Below are 18,628 nucleotides of genomic sequence, written 5' to 3'. Positions count from 1 at the left end.
TGCAAAACTGACTGTTTTTCTAAAGTCATTTAGGGCCTGTTCACATATTTGCATTTTTTGCCACAATCTTTTTTTCTTTTTTTTTTTTTTTCCCCCACACTCATTTTTACCATGGAAAAGATTAGTGTTTTACAGTACCAGCAAAGTGATACAGGTTTCTGGAATCTCATGCACATGCTGCTTATTTTTCCTTTGCAGATTTGAACTTTAAGGCGTTTTTTCACATCCGTACGCAGCATGTCAATTCTTTCAGCGATTTTTGCAGCATTTTTCACCCATTCAAATGAATGAGATTAAAAGGCACATAAAATGCATCAGAAATGCACATGTCTTAAGCAACCTTTTTCCTGCCAACACTTTGGTATTTTGTGCAAAACAAATGTGCCGCAAATACTTAACGTGTGCGTATAGCCTGTGTTACTCTACCCTTTTCCTACTTATTGGATCATAGTGGAAGTTTTAATTAATACAACATATCTTTTTTGTTTTCTTTTGTCTAAACTTGGGTGCGTCCTATAGTCCGATGCGTCTTGTAGTATGAAATATACGGTACTTGGCGTAGAGTATGTTATATAGGTTTCCAAGTATGACGGAGTACAGTGGCACTAGTCCTGAAATCCCAAGATAGTGGACATTTACATAAAGAGGCCAGTGGTACAAAGACTGTGTAACAGTTATAACAATACATAAAAAAGCAGGGCTGTGGAGTCGGAATCGTGGAGTTGGGATAAAATGTTCCGACTCCTAAAATATACAATAAATTGGGTACAGTAGTTCAATGCAGTTTGTGGGGAATATTTTTTCTTAAGAATTTGGGAAAGTTATGAAATGTCCTATTCCTGATCTAAGGGTCTAGACTGTTAGCTCAGATGAATCTGTGCTACAGTAAATTTATTACTTAAACATGAGCCATGTATGAGGGAGTCGGAGTCATGGAAATTTGAGGAGTCGGAGGTTTGGCTTACCGACTCCACAGCCCTGTAAAAAAGGAATGAATGACCCGCTCACTGTGCAGTGAATGACCAAATCTGTCCTTTGTATGCAATGGGTGCCGTTTCAAATTCTGCTGACCGTCAAGAAGTTAGTCCAAAAAAAAGTAAGGTTGATCGTCGCATCCAAAAAATAGATAAAATCTTCAAATTTTATTCCATAAGTATCAAACAATTAAAATCCACATGCCCATTCTCTGACCAAGGGCCCTCACAGCGCCTGAGACGCGTCAGAGTGTTTTTCTATCACCAGCATGTGGATTTTAATTGTTTAATACTTGAGGAAAAAATTAGAAGATTTTATCTTTTTTTTTTTTTTTTGGGACGCGACGATCGACTTTACTTTTTTGGAGGGATAACCATACAGATTAGCTAAATATGCTGTGAATTGTCCCCTCTATGCTGTTTCTTAATATATGTGCTAAGTAATTTTCCTTACACTAAGGGGGAGCACGGCTGACGCCATCCTGCCTGATAAGCAGGGCTATGGAGTTGGTAAGCCAAACCTCTGACTCCGACTCCTCAATTTCCAGGACACCGACTCCACAACTCTGACTCCCTCATACATGGGTCATGTTTAAGTAATAAATTTACTGTAGCACAGATTCATCTCAGTTAAAAGTCTAGACCCTTAGATCAGGAATAGGACAGACATTTCTAGGACATTTCATAACTTTACCAAATTCTTATGAAAAAATATTCCCCACAAACTGCACTGAACTACTGTACCCAATTTATTATATATTTTAGGAGTCAGTCGGTCCATTTTATACCGACTCCGACTCCTCAGCCCTGCTGATAAGGATGAAGGTCATGTTCTCTTTCTGCTGTTGATGGCATCATCAGAGTTTGTTCTTTCAGGGTTAAAAAGTCTTCTGCAGAGAATTGGTCCCTCTGCATCCTACAATCGGGGCTGCATCTGTGGGGCTGCGTCCTTAGAGCAACTAATTAAAAGCCATATCAGCACCCAGCTAAAAAAGGGATAAACTAACATTGGGGTCTATGCCATTCAACAGTAACCAGTGAAAAATAAAGTATACATATTTTACAATGGCATCCCTCCCAATCTGTGGACAACATGAAATGGGGGCAGAGACCCCCCCCCCCAGTTTCAGCACTATCACTCACTGGACTTCTTGTACTTTTTGATAAATTCACAGTTTTCTCTGCAGCAGATCTGCTAATCTTCTCAATGATCAGTGCTGTAACAACCCTACCCACAACATTGATGGCTTTCTTTCAACACTGTGCTTATGCAAAAAGTTGACACTAATGATGGGTGAGGGATAGCCAGAGCTCATGAATTTCAAGGACTACATAGCAAGAGCTCCCCACTTGGAGAACTAGCAGCGCTGTAGCATATAAAACAGTCATTTATCAAATCTACAGTAGGAAGCCATCTAGGTGGCCCAGTGCTGCAATCCGAGTCACTGCCCTTAATTTATGCTGTTCTCAGATGGAGCAGGAAAAACCAGATAACAGATTCTGTGTAAACGGGTTACTCAGCTTTTGAGAACTGATAGCTTGTCCTTAGGGCAGGCCATCAATATCAGATGAGTGGGGGTCCGCCTATTAGCCCCTCCTCAGTTCTGCTGTTTAAAATCCAGTGGCTCTCAGTGTTTCCAGCAGCTTGCAGGCTGGCACGTACTTGCCTGCGCTGTACTTTTCACACCGGTGATGCAGGTATTGCAGCGTTATCTTAGTCACTTCAATGGAAAAACGCTGGCAAATACAAACCGGCCTGCAAGCTGCTGTAAGCATTGATGAGACTGTCCAGTTTCTTCAAACAGCTGATGGGATGGGATGCCGATAATTGCCCCCCCCCCGCTGATCTAATACTGATGACCTTAGGAGTAAGTTATCAATTTGTGTACAGTCACGGTAATGATATTTGATATTCACCCTGCGGATCCTCTGTGTACAGTCCCGGTAATGATATTTGATATTCACCCTGCGGATCCTCTGTGTACAGTCCCTTTAATGATATTTGATATTCACCCTGCGGATCCTCTGTGTACAGTCCCGGTAATGATATTTGATATTCACCCTGCGGATCCTCTGTGTACAGTCCCGGTAATGATATTTGATATTCACCCTGCGGATCCTCTGTGTACAGTCCCGGTAATGATATTTGATATTCACCCTGCGGATCCTCTGTGTACAGTCCTGGTAATGATATTTGATATTCACCCTGCGGATCCTCTGTGTACAGTCCCGGTAATGATATTTGATATTCACCTTGCGGATCCTCTGTGTACAGTCCCGGTAATGATATTTGATATTCACCCTGCGGCTCCTCTGTGTACAGTCCCGGTAATGATATTTGATATTCACCCTGCGGATCCTCTGTGTACAGTCCCGGTAATGATATTTGATATTCACCCTGCGGCTCCTCTGTGTACAGTCCCGGTAATGATATTTGATATTCACCCTGCGGATCCTCTGTGTACAGTCCCGGTAATGATATTTGATATTCACCCTGCGGATCCTCTGTGTACAGTCCCTTTAATGATATTTGATATTCACCCTGCGGATCCTCTGTGTACAGTCCCGGTAATGATATTTGATATTCACCCTGCGGATCCTCTGTGTACAGTCCCGGTAATGATATTTGATATTCACCTTGCGGATCCTCTGTGTACAGTCCCGGTAATGATATTTGATATTCACCCTGCGGCTCCTCTGTGTACAGTCCCGGTAATGATATTTGATATTCACCCTGCGGATCCTCTGTGTACAGTCCCGGTAATGATATTTGATATTCACCCTGCGGCTCCTCTGTGTACAGTCCCGGTAATGATATTTGATATTCACCCTGCGGATCCTCTGTGTACAGTCCCGGTAATGATATTTGATATTCACCCTGCGGATCCTCTGTGTACAGTCCCGGTAATGATATTTAATATTTACCCTGCGGATCCTCTCTGTACAGTCCCGGTAATGATATTTGATATTTACCCTGCGGCTCCTCTGTGTACAGTCCCGGTTATGATATTTGATATTCACCCTGCGGCTCCTCTGTGTACAGTCCCGGTAATGATATTTGATATTCACCCTGCGGATCCTCTGTGTACAGTCCCGGTAATGATATTTGATATTTACCCTGCGGATCCTCTGTGTACAGTCCCGGTAATGATATTTGATATTCACCCTGCGGATCCTCTGTGTACAGTCCTGGTAATGATATTTGATATTCACCCTGCGGATCCTCTGTGTACAGTCCTGGTAATGATATTTGATATTCACCCTGCGGCTCCTCTGTGTACAGTCCCGGTAATGATATTTGATATTCACCCTGCGGATCCTTTGTGTACAGTCCCGGTAATGATATTTGATATTCACCCTGCGGATCCTTTGTGTACAGTCCCGGTAATGATATTTGATATTCACCCTGCGGATCCTTTGTGTACAGTCCCGGTAATGATATTTGATATTCACCCTGCGGATCCTTTGTGTACAGTCCCGGTAATGATATTTGATATTCACCCTGCGGCTCCTCTGTGTACAGTCCCGGTAATGATATTTGATATTCACCCTGCGGATCCTCTGTGTACAGTCCCGGTAATGATATTTGATATTCACCCTGCGGATCCTCTGTGTACAGTCCCGGTAATATTTGATATTTACCCTGCGGATCCTCTGTGTACAGTCCCGGTAATGATATTTGATATTCACCCTGCGGATCCTCTGTGTACAGTCCTGGTAATATTTGATATTCACCCTGCGGATCCTCTGTGTACAGTCCCGGTAATGATATTTGATATTCACCCTGCGGATCCTTTGTGTACAGTCCCGGTAATGATATTTGATATTCACCCTGCGGCTCCTCTGTGTACAGTCCCGGTAATGATATTTGATATTCACCCTGCGGATCCTCTGTGTACAGTCCCGGTAATATTTGATATTTACCCTGCGGATCCTCTGTGTACAGTCCCGGTAATGATATTTGATATTCACCCTGCGGATCCTCTGTGTACAGTCCTGGTAATATTTGATATTCACCCTGCGGATCCTCTGTGTACAGTCCCGGTAATGATATTTGATATTCACCCTGCGGCTCCTCTGTGTACAGTCCCGGTAATGATATTTGATATTCACCCTGCGGATCCTTTGTGTACAGTCCCGGTAATGATATTTGATATTCACCCTGCGGATCCTTTGTGTACAGTCCCGGTAATGATATTTGATATTCACCCTGCGGCTCCTCTGTGTACAGTCCCGGTAATGATATTTGATATTCACCCTGCGGCTCCTTTGTGTACAGTCCCGGTAATGATATTTGATATTCACCCTGCGGATCCTTTGTGTACAGTCCCGGTAATGATATTTGATATTCACCCTGCGGCTCCTCTGTGTACAGTCCCGGTAATGATATTTGATATTCACCCTGCGGATCCTTTGTGTACAGTCCCGGTAATGATATTTGATATTCACCCTGCGGCTCCTCTGTGTACAGTCCCGGTAATGATATTTGATGTTCACCCTGCAGATATACAGTCAGCGCAGGTTTTGTGTGCTCGCCTCTCCTGTGATGGCTGATTTGTTTACTCACTCTTTCTTATGCCAACTGATCTGGAGAAGCAAATAAGAAGAGTAATTAGTGTAGTAATGTCCCTGCAGGAGCTGCTGTCATACTCCTCAGCAGACAGTCCTGGTGCATTTCCTACTTCCCTCTATCAGTTAGTTTAGAAGGAAACTGTCAGCAGGTTCATGCTGCCCTGACCAGGTTGACAGTATCCCTGATTACACCAGGCTATGTTTTACTCTGGTGTGCTATACTTTTCTATAACAAAAACATAGATTTAAAAAGTGCCTGACTTGGGGAGAAGTGTCCAGGGAGATGCCTCAGTGAAGCCGCCCACTGGATACTGAGTCCAGTCTGGCACTTTTTAAAACCACATTCTGTGAAACATGGCAGTGCTACAGAATAAACCATGGTTCGGTGTAATCAGGAATCCTGTCCGTATTATATGATCTTTTTATAGTTTACCTGTCCTTTTACGCACAGCCTGTAGAAAAGCATGGTCTTGCTGTCCACCTCTACTATTAGTTAAAACTGCTTTTGGTGAACATATCAGTCTAATGTGTCAAGGAACCATCTCAATTCTCTTGCTGTTTAAATTTACATTCACTGTTTTTTATTTTCATCATCATTCTGCCAGCGCTTTAGGTGTTGGAATGTCTTTTCCTTCACTTCTCAGCCAGTATTGCACCTGTAACTCTCCAGTGGCTTGCCTGCCCAGAACTGAAACCTGCCTGTCCATTAACTCTGTCTGCACCCATCCAATTCCTAACCCACTCCTCCTCCTACGATTAGATTATACGTCACATCAGACTTGGTTCAGACAGCCATATAGTGTTTAATGGTCCATGTTGCAACCACAATTCCTGGCCCGACTGTGGGTCTCCTGATGTAAACTAACAGCCTCATATATACCTATGTTTTACTTGGAGCTGTCATTTTAACAGGTAGAAGTTAGATAGAGAAGCCTCAGTGGCATGACACATGTACACAGTTTTGTGGAACATTTTTGTATTCATGGATGCTTAGTCTTGAGTAAAAATAAAGGTGCAATAATGAGAGCAATGTGCCCCACCTTAATGTTTGTCTTACTGATTAGGAAATTAAGTGAGGCATTTCTTATTGTGTGAGTAGTCACAACAGCGTCCTAACAATGTACAGTAATGTTTGTTGTTTTCATGTCTTATGGCCGCTTTCAGCCCGTCATTGCACCTTAACGAGCGCTGATAAACTCCATAGAAGTCCATGTCCTCCCGCTTACCGACCTGTTTTCACAGGTCGATAAATTATGATGGGACGGAACGATCGCCGCCATCATCACTTTATCCGCAGAACATGTCCTGTTCACACCGTTCAATATGCTCCGATAACAAGGATCTTTTTGCGAGCATAAATCTTCTGATCATCCGAAAAACGAGCGTTTCACTTGCTTGTCAGGCGATCGAATATTGGGCAACCACTAGTATTTCTGTGTATTACGGACTTTAACCGTATCCATGTTTTTTGCAGATTGGATTTTCAGCTGCTGATGCCGTTACTGGACTTAAACTGGTAGAAAGGGGTGTTCCTAAAGAACATCTGGCCCTTCTGGCTGTGCCGATGGTTCCACTACAAATATTACTACCGCTGGTAATCAGCAAATACACTGCAGGGCCCAAGCCTCTCAATGTCTTCCACAAAGCCATGCCATTCAGGTGAGTGTGGGGAAACAGAACAAATTCTAGGGTATCAGTGTATGAAGCTGGCAATGAGATACTTTTCATTATGTGGAGAAAAATAATTGTTCACTCATACAAGAAAACACTTTTAAAACCATCATGTTTCTTTAGCATCTATGTTCCCCTGGATGTGCGCTCCAATAATTCACTGGATAGATCTAAAGGCGACCACTAAATTATTCACTCTTTTTACATTTTTGAGCTATTGATGGGGATCTCTGGATCCAGACCACCATCGACTGGCCTATCATTAACAAATAAATTATAGACTGCTCTTTAAAGGGACTCTCATCAGTTTTATGCTTCCCTTTCTGAGTAAAGTAAAAACTAATTTTATCAGGCGTACTGCAGGTAACCTATGAGGTGATACAGCACTTCAAGCAGGGCCTCTGTTATCAGTTTTTTTGTTATATAATTTAAGAAGCACTCCTCCTCCCATCAAGTTTTTACCTTCCTAATATATTGCAATAATCATATTATGTACCACTGTGTACTTACAATTGCTCATTTTGCCTTTCTACCCAGTAAATTCTTGCCTTTTTTTGCTCTATGTAGAAACTGGAAGTCTCTTTTCTCTGCATGAATCATTCCCCTCTTCAACTCCTGACCCCGCCACTCCTCTCCTCCCCCCTGCCAGGGACTTTTGCACTGACTCATGACTCATACAGGGAAAATTGACTTCCTGTTTCTATATAGAGCTTAAAAGGATTCAGCTAGTCAGTTTTTAACACCTTACTGGCCTGGGGCGTATTAGCACGCCCCAGGCCATCACCTCCGGTTCAGCACGGGCTCCGGCTCTGAGCCCGCACTGAACCAGGCACATGTCAGCTGATTCTTACAGCTGACATGCGCCCGCAACAGCCGCGGGTGAAATCGCGATCCATCCGCGGCTGTTAACCAGTTAAATGCCGCTGTCAATCTCTGACAGCGGCATTTAACAGCGCCGCATCGCTTACCCCGCCCATCGGTGACCCCGTCACGTGATCGCGGCTCACTGATGGGTGGGCATGACCCTAGTGGTTGTCATGTAAAGATTGCTATGAGCGCTACCTAGTGGTCGGCGCTCATAGTACAGGAGCATTTCTGCTACATAGAGGTGATCTGCTCATCGCCTCTATGTAGCAGAGGCGATAAGACAGTTGCTGCTTCTAGTCTCCTATGGAGACTATAGAAGCAAGCAAAAAGTGTAAAAAAAAAAAAAAAAAGTTTTTAAAAAATAAAAGTTTAAATCACCCCCCTTTTGCCCCATTCAAAATAAAAAAATAACCCCACATACACATATTTGGTATCGCCGCGTTCAGAATCGCCCGATCTATCAATATAAAAAAAAAAATTAATCTGATCAGTAAACTGCATAACGAGAAAAAAATTCCTAACGCCAGAATTACGTTTTTTTTGGTCGCCACAACATTGCAATAACGAGGGATCAAAACATCGGATCTACCCCAAAATGGTATAAAAACGTCAGCCTGGCGCGCGAAAAATAATCCCTCAACCGGCCCCAGATCCTGAAAAATAATTCCTCAACCGGCCCCAGATCCTGAAAAATGGAGACGCTACGGGTCTCGGAAAATGGTGCCATATTTTCATTTTTTTTAAGCAAACTTTGGATTTTTTTTCACCACTTAAATAAAAAAGAACCTGTACATGTTTGGTGTCTATGAACTCATAATGACCTGGAGAATAATAATGGCAGCTCAGTTTTAGCATCCAGTGAAAGTGGGAAGAAAAAAACCCACTGTGGAATTGCATTTTTTTTGCAATTTCACCACACTTGTAATTTTTTCCCCGTTTTCCAGTACACGATATGGTAAAACTAGTAATGGCGTCTAAAAGTACAACTCATCCCGCAAAAAACAAGCCCTCACATGGCCATATTGCCCAAAAATAAAAACGCTATGGCTCTGGGAACAATGGGAGCAAAAGACGAAAATGCAAAAAACGGAAAATCCCAGGGTCATTAAGGGGTTAATCATGTGATGTCATAGACCTAATGGAAAAAAGAAGAATGAACTGGGAAGAAGGGCAAAATGTGCAATTGTAAGTACATAGTGCCATATAATATGATGATTGCTATGTATTAGGATAAAAAAATCTAGATCGTAGTGCTTCTTTTAGTAGTAAGATAATAAAAAATGATTATTATTTTTAGCATTTACTAAAAGTCCATATATAAATTCCTTTCCTTCAAGTTAGTAGGTAATAACAGTATTACAAAAAGACATATGGCACTTTAGAAAACTAACTGCATTTTAATACTTCCTCACCTTAACTATTTTCTTTAAAGGTTACTTATGGGCCTGGAATTTGCCTTCTTAGTTTGGTGGACCCCACATGTAAGCCATGAGGGCGGGTTCCCTCTATACTACTACATTACTCTACTGCTGAGCTACGCATTACATCAGGTGATTATATGTTCTTTTGTTTTTCAATATTTTATAGTCTTTACACACTGATAAAAAAAAACTTAATATGTCTGATTCCAAAAGGTGGTTATGGGATGTACAATTTCTACACCACAGCAGTGATGTTCAAGAACCTCAGAACCAGCTGTCCTGTGATCTGCTCCCTTCTGTTATATTGTAATGATTATTAGCAATAGTTATCGCTCTAGTAAGAGAACAGCTTTTGTTTGATATAATCTCTATTCCTACATCAGCACTGTGCAAAGTTTAGGCAGGTGTGGGGAAACCATGCTACAAAGTAATAGTTTGTGTTACGGTAATTGATAAATATAAAGTGACTGCACAAAACAGAAATCTAAAATCAATATTTGCTGTGAGCACCCTTTACCTTCAATGCACTTCCCTTTCACACTGAGGGGGTGGGGATGTAACCCGCCTGCTGCAGTCAGTGCCGACGCTGCTGTGATGTAAAGAGGTATACTGTAATCGCCGTGTATCTAGTCAGAAGACTAAGCATATATAAGCCACTTTCCTTAATTCCATGTTTCTTATTATTCTCTGTTTTGACCTTTAATGGAACCGGTCACCATGTTTTCCCAATATAATCTACGGCCACCATCTTTACCTCCTCTTTTACAGTAGTCTAGAAACCTGTATATAAGCTTCCAACCCACTCTGTATATCCCAAAAAAAAACATATAATTCCCTCAAACAGCACGGTCCGGTCTGATGGGCATCATTGGTCTTACTTGGCGCCTCCTCTTTCACCACAATCGCCATCCTTTCCCCTCTTCATATGGATAACACATCCTACGTCATCCATAGAACCCCGAGCACGCCAAAATACTCAGCGAGCACCCGAGCTTGCTCGCCCAAAGAGTTAATAAGGCATACTTGCTCATCACTACACATAATCCCTGATGTGAGGCTGTACATTGGATGGTACAGATGGCAAGGCAGTATGTGTTGCCCCGTGCAGGGTACTCTACACAAGAGCATCAGTGGGGCATTATTAGTGGAGGAAGTTAACAGTTTCTTTTTCCTGTAAATTTTGTATAATATCAGGCTCCAGGATTTTTATGGTTTCATCTTGTTTTCCAGGTTGCACTGTACAGCATGTTTGTTGCAATCATGGCTTTTAATGCCAAAGTTAGTGACCCCCTTATTGGAGGGACATATATGACCCTTTTAAACACTGTTTCTAATCTTGGAGGGAACTGGCCAGCTACAGTGGCTCTTTGGTTTGTAGACCACCTAACAAGTAAAGAATGTGTTGGAGCAGATGGACAGAACTGTGCAGACCATGACGCCTCGGAGGTAAATCTATAGATGTGTTCAGGAGTCTGACAGAATAATAACTATCTATCATACTCGTATATTTGCGCATATTATGATATACACTGCTCAAAAAAATAAAGGGAACACTTAAACAACGGAATATAACTCCAAGTAAATCATACTTCTGTGAAATCAAACTGTCCACTTAGGAAGCAACACTGATTGACAATCAATTTCACATGCTGTTGTGCAAATGGAATAGACAATAGATGGAAATTATTGGCAATTATCAAGACATCCTCAATAAAGGAGTGGTTCTGCAGGTGGGGACCACAGACCACATCTCAGTACCAATGCTTTCTGGCTGATGTTTTGGTCACTTTTGAATATTGGTTGTGCTTTCACATTCATGGTAGCATGAGTCGGACTGTACAACCCACAGAAGTTGCTCAGGTAGTGCACCTCATCCAGGATGGCACATCAATACGAGCTGTGGAAAGAAGGTTTGCTGTGTCTGTCAGCGTAGTCTCCAGAGGCTGGAGGCTCTACCAGGAGACAGGCCAGTACACCAGGAGACGTGGAGGGGGCCGTAGGAGGGCAACAACTCAGCAGCGGGACCTCTACCTCCGCCTTTGTGCAAGGAGGGACAGGAGGAGCACTGTCAGAGCCCTGCAAAATGACCTCCAGCAGGCCACAAATGTGCATGTGTCTGCACAAACGGTTAGAAACCGACTCCATGAGGGTGGTATGAGGGCCCGACGTCCACAGATGGGGGTTGTGCTCACAGCCCAACACCGTGCAGGACGCTTGGCATTTGCCACAGAACACCAGGATTGGCAAAGTCGCCTTTGGCGCCCTGTGCTCTTCACAGATGAAAGCAGGTTCACACTGAGCACATGTGACAGACATGACAGAGTCTGGAGACGCCGTGGAGAGCGATCTGCTGCCTGCAACATCCTTCAGCATGACCGGTTTGGCAGTGGGTCAGTAATGGTGTGGGGTGCCATTTCTTTGGATGGCCGCACAGCCCTCCATGTGCTCGCCAAAGGTAGCCTGACTGCATTAGGTACCGAGGTGAGATCCTCAGACCCCTTGTGAGACCATATGCTGGTGCGGTTGGCCCTGGGTTCCTCCTAATGCAGGACAATGCCAGACCTCATGTGGCTGGAGTGTGTCAGCAGTTCCTGCAAGATGAAGGCATTGAAGCTATGGACTGGCCCGCCCGTTCCCCAGACCTGAATCCGATTGAGCACATCTGGGACATCTTGTCTCGCTCCATCCACCAACATCACGTTGCACCACAGACTGTCCAGGAGTTGGCGGATGCTTTAGTTCATGTCTGGGAGGAGATCCCACAGGAGACCATCCGCAACCTCATCAGGAGCATGCCCAGGCGTTGTAGGGAGGTCATACAGGCACATGGAGACCACACACAATACTGAGCCTCATTTTGACTTGTTTTAAGGACATTACATCAAAGTTGGATCAGCCTGTAGTGTGTTTTTTTCCACTTTAATTTTGGAGGTGACTCCAAATCCAGGCCTACATTGGTTAATAAATTTGATTTCCGTTGATGATTTTTGTGTGATTTTGTTGTCAGCACATTCAACTTTGTACAGAACAAAGTATTCAATGAGAATATTTCATTCATTTAGATCTAGGATGTGTTATTTGAGTGTTCCCTTTATTTTTTTGAGCAGTGTAGTAAAAAAGCAAAAATCTTCTGTTTTAATTAGACATATTAATGACAAATTTCTTATTACATGAGTAAAATTTGTGGCATTTATTATACAATTGTCTAGACTGAGTGCTACTACAATCTTTTTTATTTTTAATGGTGAGAATTGTGTAGTTTTCTGCATCCCTAATGTTTTACTAGGTAGTTCCTGCATTAAAGGGAATGTGTCAGCAGAAAATGACCTATTGTTTTAATCAGATTTTTATGATAAATGCATTTTTTTTATGTTGTTAATCTTCCAATTTTCACACTCGTCACTAGGTTTAATATCAGGCCGGGATCACATTAGCATATAGCATCCGATGTGACATGCTAATGACACTTGGCTCCTGCTCTGCTGCGAGCGTGAGCCAAGTGTCAGTACTCTGTGCTCCGATCCTCCGCATGAGAGAATCGCAGCACAGGGGCGGAGGAGACTGAAAGTAATTTCTCCATTGCCGGTATCTGCAGTAATCGTGGTAAGTCCGATGTTTGGCACTCACCCATAGACTTGTATGTGTGTGTGATCCAATTCTCGGAGGCACTCGCAGCATGCTGAAATTGTTTTCTCATGCTGAATCGAGGTGAGCTACCCCATAGTATAACATTGGTCCCAGTGCTGTGTAATGTTTTATCGCATAGCACCCGGCCGTGTTATACACTCATGTGCCCTTGGGCTCATACTTCCTGTTCTCAGCAGTCACATGGACAGCCATAGATTGAGTTTTTCAGGCATACTGTGATCTGAGCAAAGGTTATCATTAAGGGAGAGAGGGCAGGGAGAGTTGTGAAATCACCTATTGTGAATGGTGAATCCTGTGTTACCTACTGTAGATAGAGGTGTTTGTTGTCATTGTAATCTTGTCTGTGATGATAATGAGAGTGCTGAAATGTCTGTGAAGAACAGGAAGTAAAGCCCCCCGTCTCACATAGCGAGATCGCTAGCGAGATCGCTGCTGTGTCACGGTTTTGGTGACGCAACAGCGACCTCACCAGCGATGTCGTTATGTGTGACACTTTGCAACGATCAGGCCCCTGCTGTGAGGTCGCTGATCGCTGCAAAGTGTCCTGGACCATTTTTTGGTCTTTGCTCTCCCGCTGGTCAGCACACATCGCTGTGTGTGACCAGCGGGAGCAGCGATCAGGCTGGTAACTATGGTAAACATCGGGTTACTAGGGGCACACGCGCACTTAGTAACCCGCTGTTTATCATGGTTACGAGCCTGCTAAAGTGAGCGGTAACCTCCCGCTCACCGTAGCAGAGTGGTAACCATGATAAACAACGGGTTACTAGGAGCGCGTGTGCCCCTAGTAACCCGATGTTTACCATAGTTACCAGCCTGCTCCTGATTCAGCAGACTGGTAACCAGGAGCAGGACATCGTGGAAAGATTCTTTCCACGATGTCGCTGCTCCCCTGATCATTGGTGAGCCTGCCTGTTTGACAGCTCACCAGCGACCACATAGCGACGCAGCAACGTTCCCTGACAGGTTGTATCGTTGTCGGGATCGTTGCAGCATCGGTAAGTGTGACGGGGCCTTAAGAGTCTAGCATTAGGCTTAATGTTTAGTGTCAAAATTGCAAGATTTCTAATGTCTATCCTGAATCCAAAAATGAAACCTCAATGTTTCACTTAGTGCATGCCAATGAAGAAATCACATGAAACATGATATTAACCCATATATATAATTTTCTGTTTTTTTTTCAGTTGTGTACAAAATTGGGTGGCTCCTGTGTTACGATACTAGATGGCTACTTTATAGAATCGGTAATATGTGTGGTCATTGGATTCTGCTGGTGGCTATTTCTAGGACCTGCATTTAAGAAATTACAGGATGAAGGCCAGTCTTCATGGAAGTGTCGGCGGAGAAGTTTCTGTTAGTGAACATCTTTCTGCCACAACGGTGGATCTTAAAGTGTTTCCTCCCATTATCAGAGCGAATAGAGTAAGGGCTACCATCTACATTACAACCACACACTGCTCCACTCTTTGGTCTGTGGATGGCTGTGTATTATTTCTCTAGTTTGTTAAACTAATTTTCTGTGCATTTCCCTGCAGTACCCTCCCTATGGGCAAAGCACATGTCGACCACTGAGAGAAGAGCGTGCATACAGACTGATTATTACTGATATCGTGAATGCTCATCCTTCATTGTTTAGATGCTTTAAGATGGAAATTACTTGACACAAGAAGGTTTATTTGAAGAGGATACATATATATCAGCTCTCTTGACGTGTGTTGTAGTTATTACTGGTATTCCCAAAGAAATAACAGCTTCTTATAACTGTGCATTGTGCTGTTCCCCTGTTCTTCCTCCTAAAAATATATGAATAAACTGGTGGTTACTATGTAATTTATCAAAGATGTGTGTCCCTGCACAGCACTGATTGGACACGTCCACAACTGGTAACACCCAGTTGTCAGTTTATTCCTTAATTTCTTGAGAGAATAATAGAAGATCGGCACCGTGCAGAATTATAGGAAAATATGCTTTGGAATTGTTGTTTCATAGGGAATTAAAGTATTTCTGAAATCAAACATGTCAGTCAACAGTTACTCTTTAAAGGGAACCTGTCACTTCCAGAAATATTTACCTGCAGATGTTGGGTTAATCTGCAGGTAAATGACATTAAAATCATACCTGTCTTACTGGAGCAGAAGATGCAGGGAGAAAATGAGCTTATATCTTCCCTGTAGCCACTCACTTCCAGTCAGCTATTAGTCACGGCTGTAAACACTCCCCAGTACATTGATTAACAGCAATCAGTGTGCTGGGGAGTGATTACAGCCACGCTCACTATGTAGTGAGTGGTGAATGGAGCCGCCTCCTGGCACCTGACTGAAAGCGAGCCGCCGCATGGAGAATATAATCTAATTTTCTCCCTGTAGCTGCTGCAACAGTAAGACAGATTTAACACAGTTCACCTTCAGATTAACACAATGCAGGAAAAGCAAAGGAAACCCCTCGGCGTTACTTAAATGGAGCTGTCAGCAAATGTACATATAGCATGATAAAATAAGCCAGTGAAAAACAGCGGCGCTCTGCTACCAAGTTCCCACAATGGGAAAAATACCTTGCAAAAGCCAAAAGGAAAGGAAAGCTGCACTCACTGTGTAAAATTACTCATACCTGCAAATAGCATTTCTAGATGTGACAGGTTCCCTTCAAAGTAAAGTTTATGTAATAGAAAAACCAAAAACTGTAATTATACATTTCGAAGTTTATCTGCATAGAATTTTGCACCTAAACCTTGATAAAATGTGGGTATTAGTTGGTAAAGAGAGACTTTTTTTTTTTTAATCCGACACACCGGCATCTTGTTTATAATTTGGAGCGTTTTGTTTTTTTTAATTGTATCGATAACGCCTCTGTTTCTTCAGTACAGGGCCCTGTGCCCCCTCGCATACATACCTTTGATCGTGGGCTGGTCAGTATGTGACCTAGCCTGTGTTATGGCAGTAGGTACTTCGTATTTCTACAATATATAGGGTCTGATTCATCAAAGCTTTCACACAAGAATTCTGGCACAAAAGCTTTAAAAAGTCGCAAAATTTAGGCACAACTCAGAGCTAAATTTTGCGACTTTTGTTATTCACACCAGTTTCTCCCAGCTCCGATAAAATAGGCAAAGCTGGAGCGGGTCAGCACGTCGCAGCTCTTCTAATTCATGACGAGGTGTGGTGTTCCATACCCCAGAAATCTCACTCCAGTCCCTATCTGGAGTAAGATTTCTGGCGTAGAGCGCTGAGGTACATGCCACTTGTCAGTAGCTCTACATTCATGAAGAGGCGTGCAACTCTGCATGAATTTGGAATGTCTGACTCCAGCACACCTCCTCGTCAAGATTGGCATGAAGAACATCGGTTTTGATTAATCAAGCCCATAGTTTGGAGAAATTGCTAAAATAGAGGCATACCTTAGTCTTATCAATTATATAGGAGAATGAACAATCTACCTAATTTCTAAGAATTAATATTTAAAGAAAATATGGCAAGGACTCATTAAAAAAAAAATATTTTTTTTAGTTGAAAGGTCAAAAAAAAGAAAGCAACCTTTCGCATGGTAGGAACAGTTTAGTAGAGTAAAACCTAAGGACAGCTTCTCTTAGATTATGCTTAGTCTGAACAGGAACTATTCCAACTTGAGGCACATCAAATTGTTGCATTTCTTTACGGAAGTGTTCTGCTGCTCTCATAATGTGACAGTACCATATGGCCATGTTTACATGGGGTATATTTTTTTCTGATTTTTCTGTATCAAACGTACATTACAAGTGAAGAATGGATTTTAGAACAGATTTTAGCGCATGATGCAGAATATAGAATCCGCAGAATGCTTTGTTCTGCCAGAGATTTTTTCTACCTTACTATAAAGGGTGAAATCTGCTGTAAAATCCACTTGCAAATACACATCAGCACATTCAAGTTAAAGGGTGTTTCCAGGAATAAGTGTCTTCTGCATTTTGGTTTGTGCTAGGTTAACGGAAAAGAACTGTTTCTTCTCCTCCGCTGCTCCAGCGACGCCTCCCCACCGCTGCTCCAGCGACGCCTCCCCACCGCTGCTCCAGGCTTTGTTGACAGGTTGCAGCGGTGACATCTCGACTATACTTCACTGCTACAATTAAGCACTGAAGTGAGTGGCCATGTCGTCTACAACAACAGAGCTTCTGTGTTCAGAGATTGACTGCAGCGGTGATATTTGCTGTAGTCGTGATGTCACTGCTGCAGCCTATCAAAAAAAGTCCGTAGCAGCAAATTTTCATTGCCATCTCAAAATGACACTTAAACGGTTCTAAATCCTAAACCTTGTACTTAACATGTATAATAGAAAAGTCATGTAGATTGTGTAGCCCTTACACTGGCATATGCTGAAGCACCCGAGCTCTGGAGCTCCGGCCTATGCACAGGTGCTGGTATATACAACATACAGAGCAGGATATATAGTGCTGTCATATTGACAGCTGATAAGAATAACTCTAGTATTTCAGCACATGAAGGTCGATTCTTCTTATAGGAACTGAAATGTGCACATGTTGCATAAAGCCTTTCCTATTCTTACGATTATACTTCACTACTAGTAGCCTCGATTGTACATATTTTATTCTTCCGTACTCATCTACGGGCTGGGACCAGGAAATCCAAAGGTTATTTTACTATCATTTCTGTGTTTTTTTTATTCTTTTAAATGTTTGTAAAAAAAATCAATTATCTTTAATCCGACGTCAGCCGGACATGATTATCTTTGTTTGAAATAATTATCAGAAGAAAGATTTTGTATAAACTGGAATCATTACATATATGATCTATTTTCCTAAGCCGCTTGATTTGATCACAAACAGGAAATTGCAGAGGGTGAATCTTTGTTAAAATAAATATATATAAATATTAAAGACAAAGATTATTGATTGTACGTGTCGTGAGTTTTATTTTTATTATTGTATAGGCATAAAGTGGCATATGTCCTCCATTTTAAATTCTATTGTAAAAAGCAAAAAATATATAACGGATGGCTGTTAGCCAGTTAAATGCTGCTGTTAATCACTGATGGCAGCACTTAACACGCCGGCCGGAAGCAAGTCACAAGTCCCGCCCTTCGGCGCCCCTGTCACGTAATAGTGGGGTGCCGATGAGTTGTCATGGCAGCCGGAGTCTGCGGAAGACCTCTATGCTTGTTATTACGATACTCCCGGGGTTCATAGCAAAGCATGATTTCTGCTATACATAGCAGGGCTGAGGCCCTGCTATGTATAGCACGGGCGATCAGATGATCGCAGCATCAAGTCTCCTAAGGGGACCATTGAAGTCAGTAAAATAAAAAAGTTTTAAAAAAACACGTTCAAATCACCCTCCTTTTGCCCCTTTTGAAAATAAAACAATTAAAAAAAAAAAAAAAAAAAATACACATTCGGTATCGCTGCGTTCAGAAATGTCCGATTTATCAGAATATAAAGTAAATTCATCTGATCGGTAAATGGCGTAACAAAAAGAAAAAAAAAAA

The 18,628-nt window shown here is 42.4% G+C and overlaps 1 protein-coding gene across 3 annotated transcripts in view; it reads left to right on the top strand.

The window, feature by feature from the left end:
- Nucleotides 1–18,040, top strand: part of SLC33A1 (solute carrier family 33 member 1) — a 30,191-nt gene extending 12,151 nt beyond the window's left edge. For 2 of the 3 annotated variants that reach the window (XM_073674768.1, XM_073674767.1), the window contains exons 4-7: nt 7,021–7,205; nt 9,517–9,634; nt 10,736–10,951; nt 14,338–18,040. In XM_073674768.1, coding sequence (XP_073530869.1) covers nt 7,021–7,205; nt 9,517–9,634; nt 10,736–10,951; nt 14,338–14,511 — 693 coding nt within the window. In that variant the 3' untranslated portion in view covers nt 14,512–18,040. The remainder of the gene's footprint in view (nt 1–7,020; nt 7,206–9,516; nt 9,635–10,735; nt 10,952–14,337) is intronic. The other variant, XR_012318378.1, reaches the window with a different exon arrangement.
- The last annotated feature ends 588 nt before the right edge of the window (nt 18,041–18,628 follow it).

Source organism: Phyllobates terribilis, unplaced genomic scaffold (genome assembly GCF_046119375.1).
Source record: "Phyllobates terribilis strain yellow unplaced genomic scaffold, ASM4611937v1 Scaffold_3__8_contigs__length_932513732, whole genome shotgun sequence".
NCBI lineage: Eukaryota > Metazoa > Chordata > Amphibia > Anura > Dendrobatidae > Phyllobates > Phyllobates terribilis.
Note: the sequence above shows the minus strand (reverse complement) of the source record. Positions and strands in the feature narration are given on the sequence as shown.